Below are 18,290 nucleotides of genomic sequence, written 5' to 3'. Positions count from 1 at the left end.
TTCCAAATCAGGACACATATGAAAAGCAGTTTAAGTGGAAAACAAGGTTTATGGTTGGTTTTTTTTTTTTTTTTTAGATTATTTATTGATTTTCACAGAGAGAGGAGGGATGGGGCACAAGAAGTACCAACTCATAGTTTCTTCACTTTAGTTGTTCATTGGTTGCTTATTGCATGTGCCTTGATTAGGCAAACCCAGGTTTCTAATTGGAGATCTCAGCATTCCAGGTCACTGCGCCACCACAGATCAAGCAGTGGAACAACTATTGATGTGTCTCTCCCTCTCTTCTTCTTTCTCTCTCCCTCCTCTCCTTTACCCTCCCTCCCTTCCTCTCTCCAGTTCTCTTTTTCTCTCTCACCTTTCCCCCTTTATCCTCTCTCTCTCTCTTTGGAAAAAAAATTTTTTAAGCAAATTTACTTTTTTAAATTTATTTTTATTTTTTATTTTTAGTGAACTGTAAGAGTTCTTATATATTCTGTATACAGATCCTTTATAAGATATATGGTTTTCTTTCATGGTTTTTGCTCTTTGTGTTTTTTTTAGCAGACCTTTGTCTACCTCTGTCATCTACCCTTAGGTCATGGAGATAATGTTTTCTTCTTGGAACTTTCTAATTTTTGTTTTCACATTATATCTAAGATTCATCTTAAATTAATGTTTGTGTATAGTGTACATTAGAGGTTAAATTTCTTTATTTCTTTTCCATATGAATAGCAAGTGGTTTCATTACCATTTGTTAGAAATACATACTTTCCATTCCCTACTACATTGCTTTTGGTGCCCTTTGTCAAAAATCAAGTGACTTAAATATATATTTATTTTCTGGGCTCTCTATTCTATTCCACTGATTTATTTGTGTATCCTTAGGCCATTACCACATTGTCATGATTATTATAGTTTTGTAGTCAGTCTTGAGGTAATTTTGGTTCTTTCCATGAGTGCCTTTGATAATCTAGTATTTGAAAGTATATGGAAATATGATTAATTTTTGTAATTTATCTTATATTTTGTTACCATGTTAAAGTTATAATAATTGTTTTATAGATTTCTTAAGAGTTTCAGTGTAACAGTCAAAATAATCTGTGAATAAAGACAGTATTACTCCTTCCTTTCTGATATTTATAGCACTTATTTTCCTTGTCTTAATGCGCTGGCTAGGATCATAAATATAATGTTGAATGAAAGTATAAGAATAGTCATCCTTGCCGTTTTGGGCAAGCTCAAGGGGAATTCCTTTAATATCATATTTCATCATTGAGTACAAAGTTAAATGAGGATTTTTCACAGATACCCTTGAATGGATCACTTTTTACTCCTAATTTAACTAAAAGTTTTTATAATGGGTGTTAACTTTCACTAAATGCCTTTTTCTATGTTGAGATAATCATAAGATTAATCTTCCTTATTCTTTTGACGTGATAAAATACAATAGTTTAAAGAAAAACACATTTAACAAGTTTGAATTCCTGGAATAAACTCTACTTAGTCATGATGTATTTTTATGTATTCCTAAATTCAGTTCATAGTTGTTTTTCTTTTTGAGTTTTAGATAAGTATAGATTCACAAAATGTTGTAAAAATTCACTAATGTTTTCTTAGATTATTTCTTGTCTATGTTCACGAAGGATTTATCTTCTTTTCTGGTTTTGTGCCAAGTACAGATTTTCATTTCTGTAAATTTTTTTTGTCATTTTCTGGTATCAGGATTATGCTGACTTCAAAAAATGGGTTGGGAGTTATTTCCTCTTTTGTATATTGGTATAACTTCTTCCTTAAATGTTTGATAGAGTTCATAATTAAAACCCATCTGGATCTCAAGGATGGTTCAACATACGCAAAACGGTTAACGTAATACACCATATCAACAAAACAAAGAACAAAAACCACATGATCTTATCAATAGATGCAGAAAAGGCTTTTGATAAAATACAACACAATTTTATGTTTAAGACTCTCAACAAAATGGGTATAGAAGGAAAATATCTCAACATGATAAAGGCCATATATGATAAACCATCAGCCAACATCCTATTAAACGGCATAAAACTGAGGACTTTCTACCTTAAATCAGGAACAAGACAGGGTTGTCCACTCTCTCCACTCTTATTCAACGTGGTGCTAGAAGTTCTGGCCAGAGCAATCAGACAAGACAAAGAAATAAAAGGCATCCATATCGGAAAAGAAGAAGTAAAGCTATCACTTTTTGCTGATGATATGATCCTATACATCGAAAACCCGAAGGACTCCACAAAAAGATTATTAGAAACAATAAACCAATACAGTAAGGTTGCAGGATACAAAATTAACATACAAAAGTCCATAGCCTTTCTATATGCCAACAATGAAATATTAGAAAACGAACTCAAAAAAATAATCCCCTTCACGATTGCAACAAAAAAAAATAAAATACCTAGGAATAAACATAACAAAGAACGTAAAGGACCTATATAATGAAAATTACAAAGCATTGTTAAGGGAAATCGAAAAAGATACAATGAGATGGAAAAATATTCCTTGTTCTTGGATAGGAAGAATAAATATAATCAAGATGGCCATATTACCCAAAGCAATATACAAATTTAATGCAATTCCCATCAAAATCCCTATGAGATTTTTTAAAGAAATGGAACAAAAAATCATCAGATTTATATGGAACTATTAAAAACCCCGAATAGCCAAAACAATCCTAAGGAAAAAGAATGAAGCTGGGGGCATTACAATACCTGACTTTAAACTATATTATAGGGCCACAATAATCAAAACAGCATGGTATTGGCAAAAAAATAGACACTCAGACCAATGGAACAGAATAGAAAGCCCAGAAATAAAACCACATATATATGGTCAAATAATCTTTGATAAAGAGGCCAACAACACACAATGGAGAAAAGAAAGCCTCTTCAACAAATGGTGTTGGGAAAACTGGAAAGCCACATGCAAAAGAATGAAACTCGACTACAGCCTGTCCCCGTGTACTAAAATTAATTCAAAATGGATCAAAGACCTAAATATAAGACCTGAAACAATAAAGTACATAGAAGAAGACATAGGTACTAAAATCATGGACCTGGGTTTTAAAGAACATTTTATGAACTTGACTCCAATGGCAAGAGAAGTGAAGGCAAAGATAAATGAATGGGACTACATCAGAATTAAAAGTTTTTGCTCAGCAAGAGAAACTGATATCAAAATAAACAGACAGCCAACTATATGGGAACTGATATTTTCAAACGACAGCTCAGATAAGGGCCTAATTTCCAAAATTTACAAAGAACTCATAAAACTCAACAACAAACAAACAAACAATCCAATAAAAAAATGGGAAGAGGACATGAACAGACACTTCTCCCAGGAAGAGATACAAATGGCCAACAGATATATGAAAAGATGCTCAGCTTCATTAGTTATTAGAGAAATGCAAATCAAAACTACAATGAGATACCACCTCACTCCTGTTAGATTAGCTATTATCAACAAGACGGGTAATAGCAAATGTTGGAGAGGCTGTGGAGAAAAAGGAACCCTCATTCACTGTTGGTGGGACTGTAAAGTAGTACAACCATTATGGAGGAAAGTATGGTGGTTCCTCAAAAAACTGCAAATAGAACTACCTTATGACCCAGCAATCCCTCTACTGGGTATATACCCCAAAACCTCAGAAACATTGTTACGTGAAGACACATGTAGCCCCATGTTCATTGCAGCACTGTTCACAGTGGCCAAGACATGGAAACAACCAAAAAGCCCTTCAATAGAAGACTGGATAAAGAAGATGTGGCACATATACACTATGGAATACTACTCAGCCATAAGAAATGATGACATCAGATCATTTACAGCAAAATGGTGGGATCTTGATAACATTATAAGGAGTGAAATAAGTAAATCAGAAAAAAACAAGAACTACATGATTCCATACATTGGTGGAACATAAAAATGAGACTAAGAGACATGGACAAGAGTGTGGTGGTTACCAAGGGTGGGGGGGGAGGGAGGACATGGGAGGGAGGGAGGGAGAGAGTTAGGGGGAGGGGGAGGGGCACAGAGAACTAGATGGAGGGTGACGGAGGACAATCTGACTTTGGGCGAGGGGTTTGCAACATAATTTGATGACAAAATAACCTAGACATGTTTTCTTTGAATATATGTACCCTGATTTATTAATGTCATCCCATTACCATTAATAAAAATTTATTTAAAAAAAAAGAAAAAAAAATAAAATAAAATAAAACCCATCTGGGCCTGGAGTATTTTTATGGGCAGATTTTGATTATATGTTCAATTTCTTTAATAGCTACTAGGCTCTTCAGATTTTTTATTTCATCTAGTTTTGATTTTGATAAGTTGTAGTTTTCAAGGAATTTGTTCATTTTTTTCTAATTTGTCAAATTTATGTACATAAAGTTGTAAGTACTATTCTTTATTTTCTCTTTAAAAATACATTAAAACTTTTTCTCTAGCCTCACCGGGCGGTGGCGCAGTGGATAGAGCATCAGACTGGGATGCGGAAGACCCAGATTCGAGACCCTGAGGTCTCCAGCTTGAGCGTGGACTCAACTGGTTTGAGCAAAAAGCTCACCAGCTTGAGCCCAAGGTCGCTGGCTCAAGCAAGGGATCACTCGGTCTGCTGAAGGCCTGCAGTCAAGGCATATATGAGAAAGCAATCAATGAACAATTAAAGTGTTGCAACACGCAACGAAAAACTAATGATTGATGCTTCTCATCTCTCCGTTCCTGTCTGTCTGACTCTGTCTATCCCTCTCTCTGACTCTCTCTGTCTCTGTAAAACAAACGAACAAACAAAAACAAAAAACTTTTTCTCTAGAACCATTTGAGAGTAAGTTGTTTATCATTTTCTATAAATACAATCATAATACAACTACCAAAGTCAGGAAATTGACTTTGATGCATACTATCATCTATTTCTCAAATCCTTTTAAATTTCATTTATTGACTATTTTTAAAGATTTATTTGTTGATTTTAGAAGCGTCAGGGAATGGGAAACACTATCTCATAGTAGTTGCTTCTCATCTATGCCTTGACTGGGCAAGCCCGGGGTTTTGAACTGGTGACCTCAGCATTCCAGGTCAACGCTTTATGCATTGCACCACAACAGATCAGGCTATAATGTATTTTTTAATAGGAAAATCTAGCACAGAATCGTGTGTTGCATCTAGTCATATTTTGTTGGTCCTCTTTAGTGTAGAATTATCTCTTAAATTTTCTTTGACTCTCATGACATTTGAAGATTACAGGCCAGTTATTTTCTAGTGTCCTTTAGTTTGAGTTAATTTGATGTTTTCCTGTAATTAGATTCAGGTTTGTATCTTTGGCAGAAGCGAAACTGTTCCTGTCATTGCATCTTATCTGAGGGTGCATGATTTTGATTTATGCCATGATTTTGATTTAGGTCATGTTTAGTTTGATTAAGTTGCTGTCTGTCAGACTTTTCCACTAGAAAGTTATTCTTTTTCTCTTTGTAATTATTTTGTGACTGGTACCTTAGAACTATGTAAAGATTCTATTGCTCATTATATTTCCAATTTATATATTGATTTATCATATCAATATGAACTCATGGTTTTCTGTTTAATCATATCCTAGATTTCACTATTGGGGGCTGATTTGGAGTCCTAATTTTTAACAGTAAACTCTTCCTTTTTTGGTACATGAGGATTTCCAGGTTCATTTTGTACTTTCTCTTTCCCAGCCTTGGCATGAGCTATTTTTTCACAGAGCTCTAGTCCTTTCAGTGAATGGTGGTATTTAGTGGACAACATCTGGTGCTTGGTATATTCACATTTGGGTGTCACTGTTTCTTGGCCTTCTCAGTGGACAAACTAAAAGATACACATACATATTTCCAATACAACGCATGGCCTTGTTTTCTTGTGGATGTGTTCCTCACCCTACTGAGACTGTGAATCTCCACCTTGGGTCCCCCCCTACATGGATGCCTTTCTTAACCTGCTGAAACCTTAACATCTACCATAGTGCCTTCCCTTACATGGACAACCTCCTTACCTATTTGCTCTCACTTTATACCTTGCCACTTTTCCATGTCAGTATGCCTCTTACCTATTTGGACTTTGACATCTGATGCTAAGCCTTTCTAGTGGATGTCTAACTTACCCAGTCTAGGCTCTGACGTCCCATGCAAGGCTGCAATTCTACATGGATGACTCTTTTACCCTGTCTGGGCTTCCATGTCTTTGGGTAAATTTATTCCTCGGTATGTAATAAAGAAACTTTTACTTTTTCCTTTCCAATTTGGATGCCTTTTTTTTTAAAAGAGAGAGAGAGAGAGCGAGAAGAACAGACAGATGAGAAGCATCAACTCATAATTGCAGCACTTTAGTTGTTCATTGATTGCTTTCTCATATGTGCCTTGAACAGGGGGCTCCAGCTGAGCCAGTAACCCTCTGCTCAGGCCAGCAACCTTGAGCTCAAGCCAGTGACCATGTGGTGGGTCATGTCTATGATCCCACATTCAAGCCTACAACTCATCGCTCGAGCTAGTGAGCCCACACTCAAACCGGCAACCTCAGGGTTTCAAGCCTGGGTCCTTAGCATTCCAGGTTGACACTCTGTCCACTGTCCCACCACCTGGTCAGGCACCTTTTTCTGCCTAATTGTTCTAACTGGAACTTTATTGGGAGAACTCTCTCAGTTGTTCACCACTGAGTATATTCACTTTGGGATTTTTATAACTTCATTTTTATTAATGGCAGCATAGCATTCTGTCTGATAGATTAGCATAGTTAACTGATCCTTTATTGCCACACTGCATAGTTTCTGATATTTTGCTCCTACTAATAGTGTTCCAGAGAATAATATTGTATATTTTTTATTTTATATGTGTGAAAGTGTATCTGTGGTCTCAATTCCCCGAAGTGGGGATTTCTGGGTTTCTCTTTATTTTCTGATTCTAAGATCACCACGTCCTCCTACCTTAGGCTCCAGATTAAAGTAGAAAACTTCTGTGGAATAAAATAAGTATGATTAGCTGATCCAAGTATCAGGCATGGGTGTTGTGGCTATTGGAAGTGATAGAGATGATGTTTTAGAAAAATAAAACTGCTGGTAACATCCAGTTATTCGGGAGACTCACTTCAAGGAGGAATGGAGGAGTTTGTGATAGGCTAACATTTTCATTGATAGCCAGCAGAAAAATCAGATAAATTTAGAAAGTAGTCATTTTAATATTTCCAGAGAGCTACAGAAGCAACTAGGACAAAAGACTGGAAATTTATTTAAATGAGAAAGAATCTTTCAGAGGTTAGCTGAGTATTTGTAGTGTGTTTCCCTGAAAAGCAGCTGAGAATTAGGTTTAGTGTAGGCTGAGCAGTCCTGCTGGAGGACAGTAGAGCTTTTGGTAGTCATACAGGACTGGAATGACAAAACCCACTAGACTCTTAGTCAAAAGCCCAGGAGGGACCTTCCTTTGATACACTGGCTAAGCAGACATAGACTGATCAAACCAACTCAGTTTCTAATTCTATTAAAGTTATCAGCCTCTTTCATAGTAGAACAAAGGGTAAATCACTTTTGTTTTCTCAATTACAGTATATGTTCAATATTATTTTGTATTACTTTCATGTGTACATCATAGTGGTAGGCAATCATATACTTTACAAAGTGATCCCCTCATTATTTTCAGTCCCCACCTGGCACCATACATACCATGTATAAGACACACCCTTTTCCGAAAAATTTGGGGTATAAAAACTGGGTGTGTCTTATACAGTGGTTATGGCATTTCAAATGCCATAGATAGTACTGAGGACAAGGCAATCAATATATGAAGACAGTGATTCGTCATCAGACACAGATGAGCACAAGCTAATTGATAGGAGTTTTGGCAGTGATAAAAAGTTGTATGAATTTTATGATGAATAAAACTTGAGCTTAATAACTTTATGTAATACATTTTTTTCCAAAATTAAGGTGCATCTTATACATGTGGAAATACAGTAGTTGTTACAATATTATTGACTATATTTCCTAAGCTGTATTTTACATCCCCATGACCATGACTGTTTTGTAACTTTAAGTTGTAGTTCTTAGTCTCTTTACCTTTTTCTCCCAGACCTCCAAACCCCCTTCAGTCAAACTATCAGCCTGTTCTCTGCTTCTGAGAGACTTTCAGTTTTGTTTGCTCATTTATTTTGTTCTTTAGAGTCTACATATAAGTGAAATCATTCTATCGTAAGTGAAATCTGTCTGACTTATTTTACTTAGCATAATACCCTCTAGGTGCACCCATGCTGTCACAAATGGTAAGATTTCATTTGTTTTTATGGCCAAGTAATACTCCGTTGTGTATGTGTGCCACCACTTTTTTATTCACTCATTTTTATTTGTTTGTTTCTTTTAGAGACAAAGAACAGTTTATTACAGCAGTAACATATCCACTCGTTTATGATGGGCACTTGGGTTGTTTCCGTATCTTGGCTATTATAAATAAAGCTCAATGAACATAGGGGTGCGTATATTCTTTTGAATGAGTGTTTTGGGTTTATTTAGGTACATACCCAGAAGTGGAATCACTGAATCATAAGGCAGTTTCATTAAATATTTTGAGGAACCTCCATGCTGTTTTCCATAGTGGCTGCACCTATCTGCATTCCCACCAACAGTGTACAAGGGTTTCCCTTTTTCTACATCCTTAGCAGTACTTGTTTGTTGATTTATTGATGATAGCCATTCTGACAGGTGTAAAGGAATAAGGGTGAACTCACTCTTAATGGAAGATAACATAATCTTTTGCCTCTTAAGATTTTTTTATGTGCAGTGCCTAGTATTTAGTCTGACATACTAGTCCTATAAAAACAGAAAAGCTTATGATCAATTAAAAAATCATTTTAGAAGCAAACTCTCAGATGATTCTAATATTGGAGTTAGCATACAAGGACTTCAAAATAATTAAAATCAATCGCTTAACCACTCACACCCACTAGGATGGCCCAAATTAAAAAGGTGTTAGCAAGTTTTAATGAGGATGTGGAGACATTGTAATCATATGTAGTTTGTATGCAGTTACTTTGAGGTGGTTTGGGGGGGGTGTTATTGGGGTTTTTGTTTTTTTGTTTTGTTTTGTTTTTTGAGAAAGAGGATAGGAGGGAGAAAAAGAGAGAAACATCGATTTGTTGTTCCACTTATTTATGCATTCATTGGTTGTTTCTTGTATGTGCCCTGACCGCGAATGGAAAACCTTAGCATGTCAGAATGACACTCTAACCAACTGAGCTACCCGAACAGGGTCATGTGCAGCTACTTTGAAAATAGCTTGGTAGTTTCTCAAGAAGTTAAACATAGGGTTACCATATAACCTAGCAGTTCCAATCTTCGGTATATACCCAAGAGAAATGAATATATACAACCAGTCAAAAACTTGTACTTACTATGAATGTTTATAGCAGCATTATTCTTAATAGCCAAAAGAAATAGGAACAACCCAGATGTCTATTTTCTGATGAATGGATAAGTAAAATGTGATATATCTATGCAACAAAATATTATTCAGCCTTAAAAACAAATGAAATTCTGATATATATAATTACATGAATACAACCTTGAGAATATTATGCTTGGTAAAATAAGCTGGACATAAAAGGATAAATTTTGTATAAGTTCACTTATATGACTTATCTGGAGTAGTCAGATTTATTGATAGAGAATATAGGATAGACTTACCAAGGATTAAGGGGACGGGGAGTGGAAAGTTATTATTTAATGGGAACAGGACTTCTGTTGGGATGATGCAAAAATTCTGGACATAGACAGTGATGATTTTTGAAGAACATTTGTGAATGTGCTTCCACTGATTTGTATGGTTAAAATGCTTTCTTTTTACCACAATAAAAAGATAAATTTTTTTCCCCCACCTCCAAAAGATAAATGTTTTTAGAAAGGAATGAACTGACACATACTATGACATGGATCAATCTTAAAAACATTATGCTAAATAAGAGAAATCATTCACAAAGCCCACATATTGTGTGAGATGTCCAAAATAGGGAAATCCATAGAGACAGAAAGTAGATGAGTTGTAGCCAGGGATATGAGGAAGGGATAGGTGGAGAATGGCATTTAACTGCTAATGAATATGGGGTTTCTTTTTGGAGTAATGAAAATGTTTGAAAATATTATTATGATGATAGTCTGCAACCTTGTGAATGTATTTAAATGACATTGAATTGTACATTTTAAGTGCATCAGTTGTATGGTGTATGGATTTTATCTCAATCCTAAATAGATTATAAGTATTAATATTCATGGACAAATAGGTGGAAATCATTACCTGAGAAAAGGTAAAATATCTATAACAATATGTAATTGGGATCATAGAAAACAGAATGAGGGGCATAAGCAATAATTGAGGAGCTATTGATCAAAATTTTTCAAAATTGTTAAAGATATCAACTCTTAGATTTAAGCGTCTGTTTAATCCCATGCAGGGTACATACAAATTGAACCATTCCTGAGTATATCATAGTAAACAACAGTTAACTAAAAACAAACAAAAAAAAGCTAAAATAGCCAGGGCATAAAATGACACACTACTTTCAAAGAAACGACAATAAAAGACAGCTGACTTTACAACAGGTTGAATTGGAGGAAGGGAGATAGACAGACTGCTGCAGTTATTGCAGTAGTTCACACAGGAGCCAGGCATCGGCAGAATGAGTAGATTGGAATACTAGGATAAATTGTGAAGTAAGTTAGTGAGTGATCTTCAGACTGGTATATGTGTACCTTGAGAGATACAGAAAATTTCTCCTAGAATATGCCAGTGTGGATACTTCAAATCAGTTTCTAAATCCTCAACTCCTACATCTGTCTTTTCTAAAATTGAGCCCTCTGGTGGGAGTATCATTGCAATTTCTCCTCACTTTTCCTTTCTACTATTACTCTTATTTTGCAAAGAAGACATACCTCCCTTGGTTCTTACTGTGATACGTTACATCAAAATATAAAAAGCCTCCAAGTTGCATAAGAAAGGAGTATTTTGAAATATTGTTATTGTTGAACCGAAAGTTGATTTCTAATGACTAGGTATCAGATTCTTTAGTGAGTAGATGGTTTCCATTTCCTTGCTTTCAACACAATGATGGTTAATTTGATACATTATTAAAAATAACTTTTTTGGCCTGGCCAGTGGTACAATGGATAGTGTCATCCCAAAGCACAAAGGTCACCAGTTTGAGCCCAGGGTTGCTGACTTCATCCTGAGGATGCTGGCTCGACTCCGAGGTTGCCAGTTCAAGTTCCGATCAGGGCATGTATGATAAGCAATCAATGGATGCACAGCTAAGTGGAACAATGAATTGATGCTTCTCTCTTTCTCTCTCCCCCTCCACCTCCCTTTTGTCTCCCCCCACCAACTTTTCTTCCCCTGTCTCTCAAAAAAAAGCTTTTCTTAAACTACTTCTCTTGCCCTAGCTGATTGCCTCAGTTGATAGAGCATTGTCCTAGCATGTGAACATCCCGGGTTCAATCCCCTGTCAGGGCACACATGAGAAGCAACCATCTGCTTTTCTCTTTCCTTCCCTCTCCCCTTCTCTCTCTCTTCTCCTCTCGCAGCCATTGGCTCAGTAGGTTTGAGTGTTAGCCTCAGGCACTAAAGATGACTTGCTTAATTTGAGCATCGGCCCTAGATGGTGCTTGACATGAGGATCCCAGTTGGGGCACATGTGTGAGTCTGTCTCTGTCTCTGTCTCTGTCTTCCACTCACTTAAAAAAAAAGGTAGAAAGAAAAACAACTTTTCTTGTTAGGTCATTATGGGTGTGTGTGTGTGTGCGCGCGCGCGCGCGCGCGCACGCGCGCTCTTTGGGGGGGGGTTTTGTTTTTTTGCAAATAGCTCAGAAGGTGGTCAACAAATTGAGTAACATCTTAAGAAAAAACTTTTTCCAATTCTACTTACTTATGTGACTAAGATCTTTCAGGGCAAAGACATAAGTTTATAAAAATCAAATCAAATAAAATTGTGAGTCCCACATTCATAATTGAAAGGGGAAAATGTTTCAATCACCTCATAAGAGTTGACACAGTAAAATTTTTCAATTTATATGCTTTATATGCATACACACTATAATTATGTTGGTTTAATAAGTTGTGTACTTAAAATGATTTAGATAACTCAGTTCTGGTAGAATAACACTTAAATTTTATATACACAAGACATTTAAAAATCTGAAATGTACATATATAATTTAAAGAAGTAGGATAAAGAAAAAATGAAAAACTTTCCAGCATAGAGGTTCAATACATTTGTTTTAAAATGTTGAAAAAATAAAAGATAAAAGTTCTTCATTATTTAAGAAAAATGTATTTACTTTTTTTTTTTTTTTTAAGATTTTATTAATTGAATTTACAAAGAGAGGTGAGGAGAGGGCCAGGGGTGTGAGAAATATCAACTCATAGTTGCTTCACTTTATTTTTTCATTGGTTGCTTATCGTATGTGCCTTAACCAGGTGAGCCCAGGATTTTGACCCAGTGACCTCACCATTTCAGGTCAATCCACTGGACCATCACAGGCCAGGAATGCAGTTTTTTAAAATGGATCATAGTAGATATTACATCAGTGTGGAATTTCAGTTACTTTGGAGATTTTCAGAAAGTGAAGGAAGAGCTCTGTGTTAACTTAATAGTAATGGAAAGTTTTAAATATTAACATAAATATGCATGGATTTACACAATGCAATATACAAGGGATGTATTATAGAACTGTACATTTGCAACATAATAAATTTAGTAAATTGTTTTTAATTTAAAAGTATTTTAGCAAGTACATGAATAAGGTCTTTCAAAGATCATTGGCAAAGCCACCCTAGAATGAGGTAAGGAGGCACCTAGGGTGCAAAATTTAAGGTCTCGGAGAATATAAGAGTGAGTGCCTCCTTAAATTGTGTACCCAGCTGTCTTCTTGCTCATCCTAGTCCCAGCCCTGATCACTGTATTAATACATGAGAAATTTGTGAAAAACTTGGTTTAAAAAAATATATTTGCAAATATCAATCATTTTTTACTAACTGTTTTTAATTTGTTTTATAGGGTAGGATTAAAAACTCAGCCTGAATCAAAATGCCCTGAGCTGCTTGCCAATTACTGTGACATGTTACTAAGAAAAACACCATTAAGCAAAAAACTAACTTCTGAAGAGATTGAAGCAAAGCTTAAAGAAGTGGTACATAAGTTTCTTTTGTTTTAAAATTTTTAATGACCTTAGTTTGAATTTTTTATAAGACTTTCTGTCATAGTATTAACTTTTTAAAACATATAACTATAAGCAACTAATACGAAATTTTACAGTGCAAGATTTCTATAAGGCAGTTTTTATCTTCCTAAAAATTTTTATTCTATAGCTTCCAGAAAGGAAAGTAGCATTTAATTCTTTCCTTTTATAGGTTCTTTTTAGGTAATTAAATTCTAGCACCTATTAAAGGTCACAAAAAAGGTGAGAGGAATGGTGCTGATAGTGATGGAATGATTGTTGAGAGACTGGGAGTTTCACTTTATTCTTTTTGTGTGAGTCCAGAATAGCTAACTAGAGAGGAGTGAGTGTACATAAACAATTAATTGCTTTCATTTTTGTTTTTTTCCTGGTTGTTAGTGTAATGTAATATAAGCCCAGGAATACGAAGAGGAAAATAATAAGTAAAGATATAGAGAGAATATAGACAAAAGACCTAGAGAGAAGATTAGTGTCAGAAAAAAAAGTGAAGCTATATACTATTTTTCATGTAAACTTTTATCACATTTTTATAAAAATTGAAAGTTTTATGTTTATAGGAATTAAAAGGTTATTTGATTATTGTCTCAAATTTGTTAACTTGTAAAGTAGTATGTAAGGACTGGCTATTTTTCAGAGATGGGCAATTTAGTAGACCTCTCTCTGTAAATGCTTATATAAATCTCTGAATTTTGACCATTGGGAAATATAGAAAGGTCTAAATGACAGAGAGGGCTGAGTGTATATATGAATTAACAGTAACTTTGTTTTCTATACAGCTCTTGGTACTCAAATACGTGCAAAACAAAGATGTTTTTATGAGGTATCACAAAGCTCATTTGACACGGCGTCTTATATTGGACATCTCTGCTGATAGTGAAATTGAAGAGAATATGGTAGAGTGGCTAAGAGTAAGTAAATATTTTTTACTATTTGGTTTTCTTAATATAGCACATGGTTCATATGATTGGTTAAGTAATGCATTTAGGTGATATCTTTAATGTTAAAGAAATAGGGAATATTTTATAAACCTATACCATCAATTATATAAAATGTGATCTCTAATAAACTTTATTTTTAATAAAGATGTTTAGTGAAGAGGCCCTGGCCGGTTGGCTCAGCGGTAGAGCGTCGGCCTAGCGTGCGGAGGACCCAGGTTCGATTCCCGGCCAGGGCACACAGGAGAAGCGCCCATTTGCTTCTCCACCCCTCCGCCGCGCTTTCCTCTCTGTCTCTCTCTTCCCCTCCCGCAGCCAAGGCTCCATTGGAGCAAAGATGGCCCGGGCACTGGGGATGGCTCTGTGGCCTCTGCCTCAGGCGCTAGAGTGGCTCTGGTCGCAACATGGCGACGCCCAGGATGGGCAGAGCATCGCCCCCTGGTGGGCAGAGCATCGCCCCCTGGTGGGCAGAGCGTCGCCCCTGGTGGGCGTGCCGGGTGGATCCCGGTCGGGCGCATGCGGGAGTCTGTCTGACTGTCTCTTCCTGTTTCCAGCTTCAGAAAAATGAAAAAAAAAAAAAAAAAAAAAAAAAATGAAAAAAAAAAAAAAAAAAAAAAAAAAAAAAAAAAAAGATGTTTAGTGAAGCACCTTTACTCTCATTTGAACTGACTTATTAAATAGGCTACAGAACAAATTATTTCATTTTTAAAGTGTTTTCTATACTAAATACTTAACTATAGGGATGTTTCTAAATAAATACTTCTGTATAGCAAAAAGAACCAATAGGTAAAAGATGACGGCTTCTTTAGGGTAATCATTGCTAATGTGACTAAATTCCCCTATCAAAATATTTTATTCATTTCTTTCAGTTCATTTAATGGAATTTGTTATATAAAAATGTTTTTCGTTTATTATGGTATTATATATTATATAAACAATAAAATTATATATGTGAATTATATAAATTATGCATACTTTTCACATATGTCTTACACACACACACACATATATATATATATCTCAAATTGCATATGTACAGATAACCCTGCTTTGGGATAGTAAAAATTATTGTGCAAAGTGATCTTAATCTTAACATCAGTGGGAAAAGTTACTGTTTTGTTACTTATTTCAGAAATTTTTGTCAAAACCTTAACTCTTACTAAGTATGTTTGAAAAAGTAAAAATTAACAATATATATTTAGCACACTAATTTTTCAGAGTTAAAGTGTTTTTATTTCTCTGTGAAAAAACTTTGTTAGGGAAATATTTGCAATTTATATGTCTCATATTGTGTCTAAAATATATTAAAAACTTTTATAACTCAAAAGGCAACTCATGCCTAACCAGGCAGTGATGCAATGGATAAAGCATTGGGCTGGGACGCAGAGGACCCAGGTTTGAGACCCTGAGGTCGTTGGCCTGAGCGTGGGATTATATAGACATGGCCCCATGGTTGCTGGCTTGAACCCAAGGTCACTGGCTTAAGTAAGGAGTCACTGGCTCAGCTGCAGCCCCCCCCCCCCCCGGTCCAAACATGTATAAGAAAGCAGTTAATGAACAACTTTGGTGCAGCAATGAAGAATTGATATTTCTTATCTCTCTCCTTCCTGTCTATCTGTCCCTATCTGTCCCTCTGTCTCTCTCACATTAAGAAAAAGGCAACTTATTAAAACTATGCAGAGGATTAGACTAGACATTTTTCTTCATTGAAAATATGCACATGGCCAGTTAGTATATGCATAGATTCTCAACATCATTAATCACTAGGGAAGTACAAATCAAAGCCATAATGCGATGCTACTTTACTTCCACTAGTATAGCTAAAATTAAAAAGGAAGATGAGAGAAGGAGAGAAAGAAGAGAAATTGGTACCCGTATGTGTTGCTAATGAGAGTATAAAGTGGTGCAGTCACTTTGGAAAACTGTTTGATAGTTCCCCAAAAAGTTAAGCATATGTTGACCTAGCAATTCTACACCTAGGCAGTTCCTCTCAAGAGAAATTAAAAAACACATGACCACACAGTAACAGAATCTTATACATGAATGTTCATAGAATGCCTAACCAACCAGAGGCACAGTGGAAAGAGCCTCTGCCTGAGATGCAGAGGACCCAAGTTCGAAAACCCAAGGTCGGTGGCTTGAGCACAGGCTCACCAGCTTGAGCACGGGGTTTCTGGCTTGAACAAGAGTGTCACTGGCTCAGCTGGAGCCCCTGGTCCAGGCACATGTGAGAAAGCAGCCATTGAACAACTAAGGTGCCACAACAAAGAATTGATGCTTCTCATCTCTTTTCCTTCCTGTCTGTCTGTCCCTCTATCTGTCCCTCTCTGTCACAAAAAAAGATGTTCATAGAAACATTATTTATAATAACCAGAAACAGTCCAAAATGTTAACCTGATGAAAAAATAAAATGTGATTCATTCATAAAGTGGAATATTATTTGGCAGAAAAAAGAAGTACTGATATAACCTACACCATGGATGAACTTAGAAAACATTATGCTAACTGATAAGCCAATCACAAAAGCCTACATATAATATGATTCCACTAATACAAAATGTTTGAAAAAGCCAATTTTGTATAGACAGAAAGTACAGCAGTGGTTTCCAGGAGCTAGAGGGGAGGAGAGTAGGGAGTGACTGCTAATAAATATGGAGTTTCTTTTTGGGGTGATGAAAATGTTCTAAAATTAGATAGTGGCAGTGATTGCATAATTCTGTAAATGCTTTACAAAATCCACTTCATTATACACTTTAAAAAGGTGAATTTTGTGGTAGATGAATTACATTTCAGTAACACTTGTATTAAAATGAAGAGTACATGGACTAGAATTTGCCTTTCTTATCATGTGCCCTCCGATACAAAGTAAGCATCTTCTGTATGCCTTGGAGAGTTGTCATACTCTGTCAGTTTGCATCTGCTTCCAGAATTTAGTCTGTTGGCCTTTCAATGTTGTGAAAGTTTTTGCTAGCATCACTTCCTCTGGGGCATATTGTCACTACAATTTTTCTCATTAATTTTGATAGTTGACTTGCAGTAAGTTCCTATACCTCTGCATATTTAGAGTTTTCAGCATTGGCAATATCAACATTACATTCACAGTCAGTTCTTTTCTTCCATAACTCCATTTATGGTCTATTTTTATTTTTATTTCAGGATTTTCATTTCTTTGGTATACTTTTATCATCTTTATTGGCGAGCTACCTCTTCTGATTATTCATTTTTGTGCATGTCATGTGGATGTATCACTGGCAGACAGAGATGCGACAGAACTATGTATTTTGCTGTCTGCGGGTGAACTGAATCATGATTAACACATTTAGAAAGAAGTATTGTGATTGATCACTGACATAATGTACTCTGTTATTGGTATAGTGATTCATAGATTGAGGAGCTAGAAATGGAGGTTATACTTTATGTATTACTAATATTTAACATATAGTGTTCACTGAAAGTCGAATTGTATTGTTGGGAGAATGGTGTTATAGTGTAGTAACTAAATTCAAGTATATGGGAATTGTGCAGAGAAAGCCAAGATTGCTGGTACTATTCTATTTAGTTTCTAAGAATCAAATTTAATAGGTATTAGCACTGGCCAGATAGCTCAGTTGGTTAAGAATGTCGTCCTGCCTGGCCAGGCGGTGGCGCAGTGGATAGAACGTCGGTCTGGGATGCGGAGGACCCAGATTCGAGACCCCGAGGTCACTAGCTTGAGCGTGGGCTCATCTGGTTTGAGCAAAGCTCACCAGCTTGGACCCAAGGTCACTGGCTCGAGCAAGGGGTTACTCGGTCTACTGAAGGCCCACGGTCAAGGCACATATAAGAAAGCAATCAATGAACAACTAAGGTGTTGCAACAAAAAACTAATGATTGATGCTTCTCATCTCTCTCTGTTCTTGACTGTCTGTCCCTGTCTATCCCTTTCTCTGACTCTCTCTCTGTCTCTATTTTAAAAAAAAATAAAGAATGTCGTCCGGAAGCACATGGGTTGCTGGTTCCATACAGTGAGGACACATACAGGAACAGGTTGATCTCCCTCACCCTCACCCTCCCCCTCCCTCTCCCTCCTTCCCTCTCTCTCCTACCCTCTCTCCCCCTCTCCATCCCTCTTTCTC

General features: G+C 36.1%; 1 protein-coding gene across 2 annotated transcripts in view; it reads left to right on the top strand.

Annotated features, from left to right (window-relative positions):
* Nucleotides 1-18,290, top strand: part of CUL5 (cullin 5) — a 92,820-nt gene that overhangs the window by 67,127 nt on the left and 7,403 nt on the right. For both annotated transcript variants that reach the window (XM_066247475.1, XM_066247464.1), the window contains exons 12-13: nucleotides 13,060-13,192; nucleotides 14,017-14,148. In XM_066247475.1, coding sequence (XP_066103572.1) covers nucleotides 13,060-13,192; nucleotides 14,017-14,148 — 265 coding nt within the window. The remainder of the gene's footprint in view (nucleotides 1-13,059; nucleotides 13,193-14,016; nucleotides 14,149-18,290) is intronic.

The sequence above is a fragment of the Saccopteryx bilineata genome, chromosome 1 (genome assembly GCF_036850765.1).
Source record: "Saccopteryx bilineata isolate mSacBil1 chromosome 1, mSacBil1_pri_phased_curated, whole genome shotgun sequence".
NCBI lineage: Eukaryota > Metazoa > Chordata > Mammalia > Chiroptera > Emballonuridae > Saccopteryx > Saccopteryx bilineata.
Note: the sequence above shows the minus strand (reverse complement) of the source record. Positions and strands in the feature narration are given on the sequence as shown.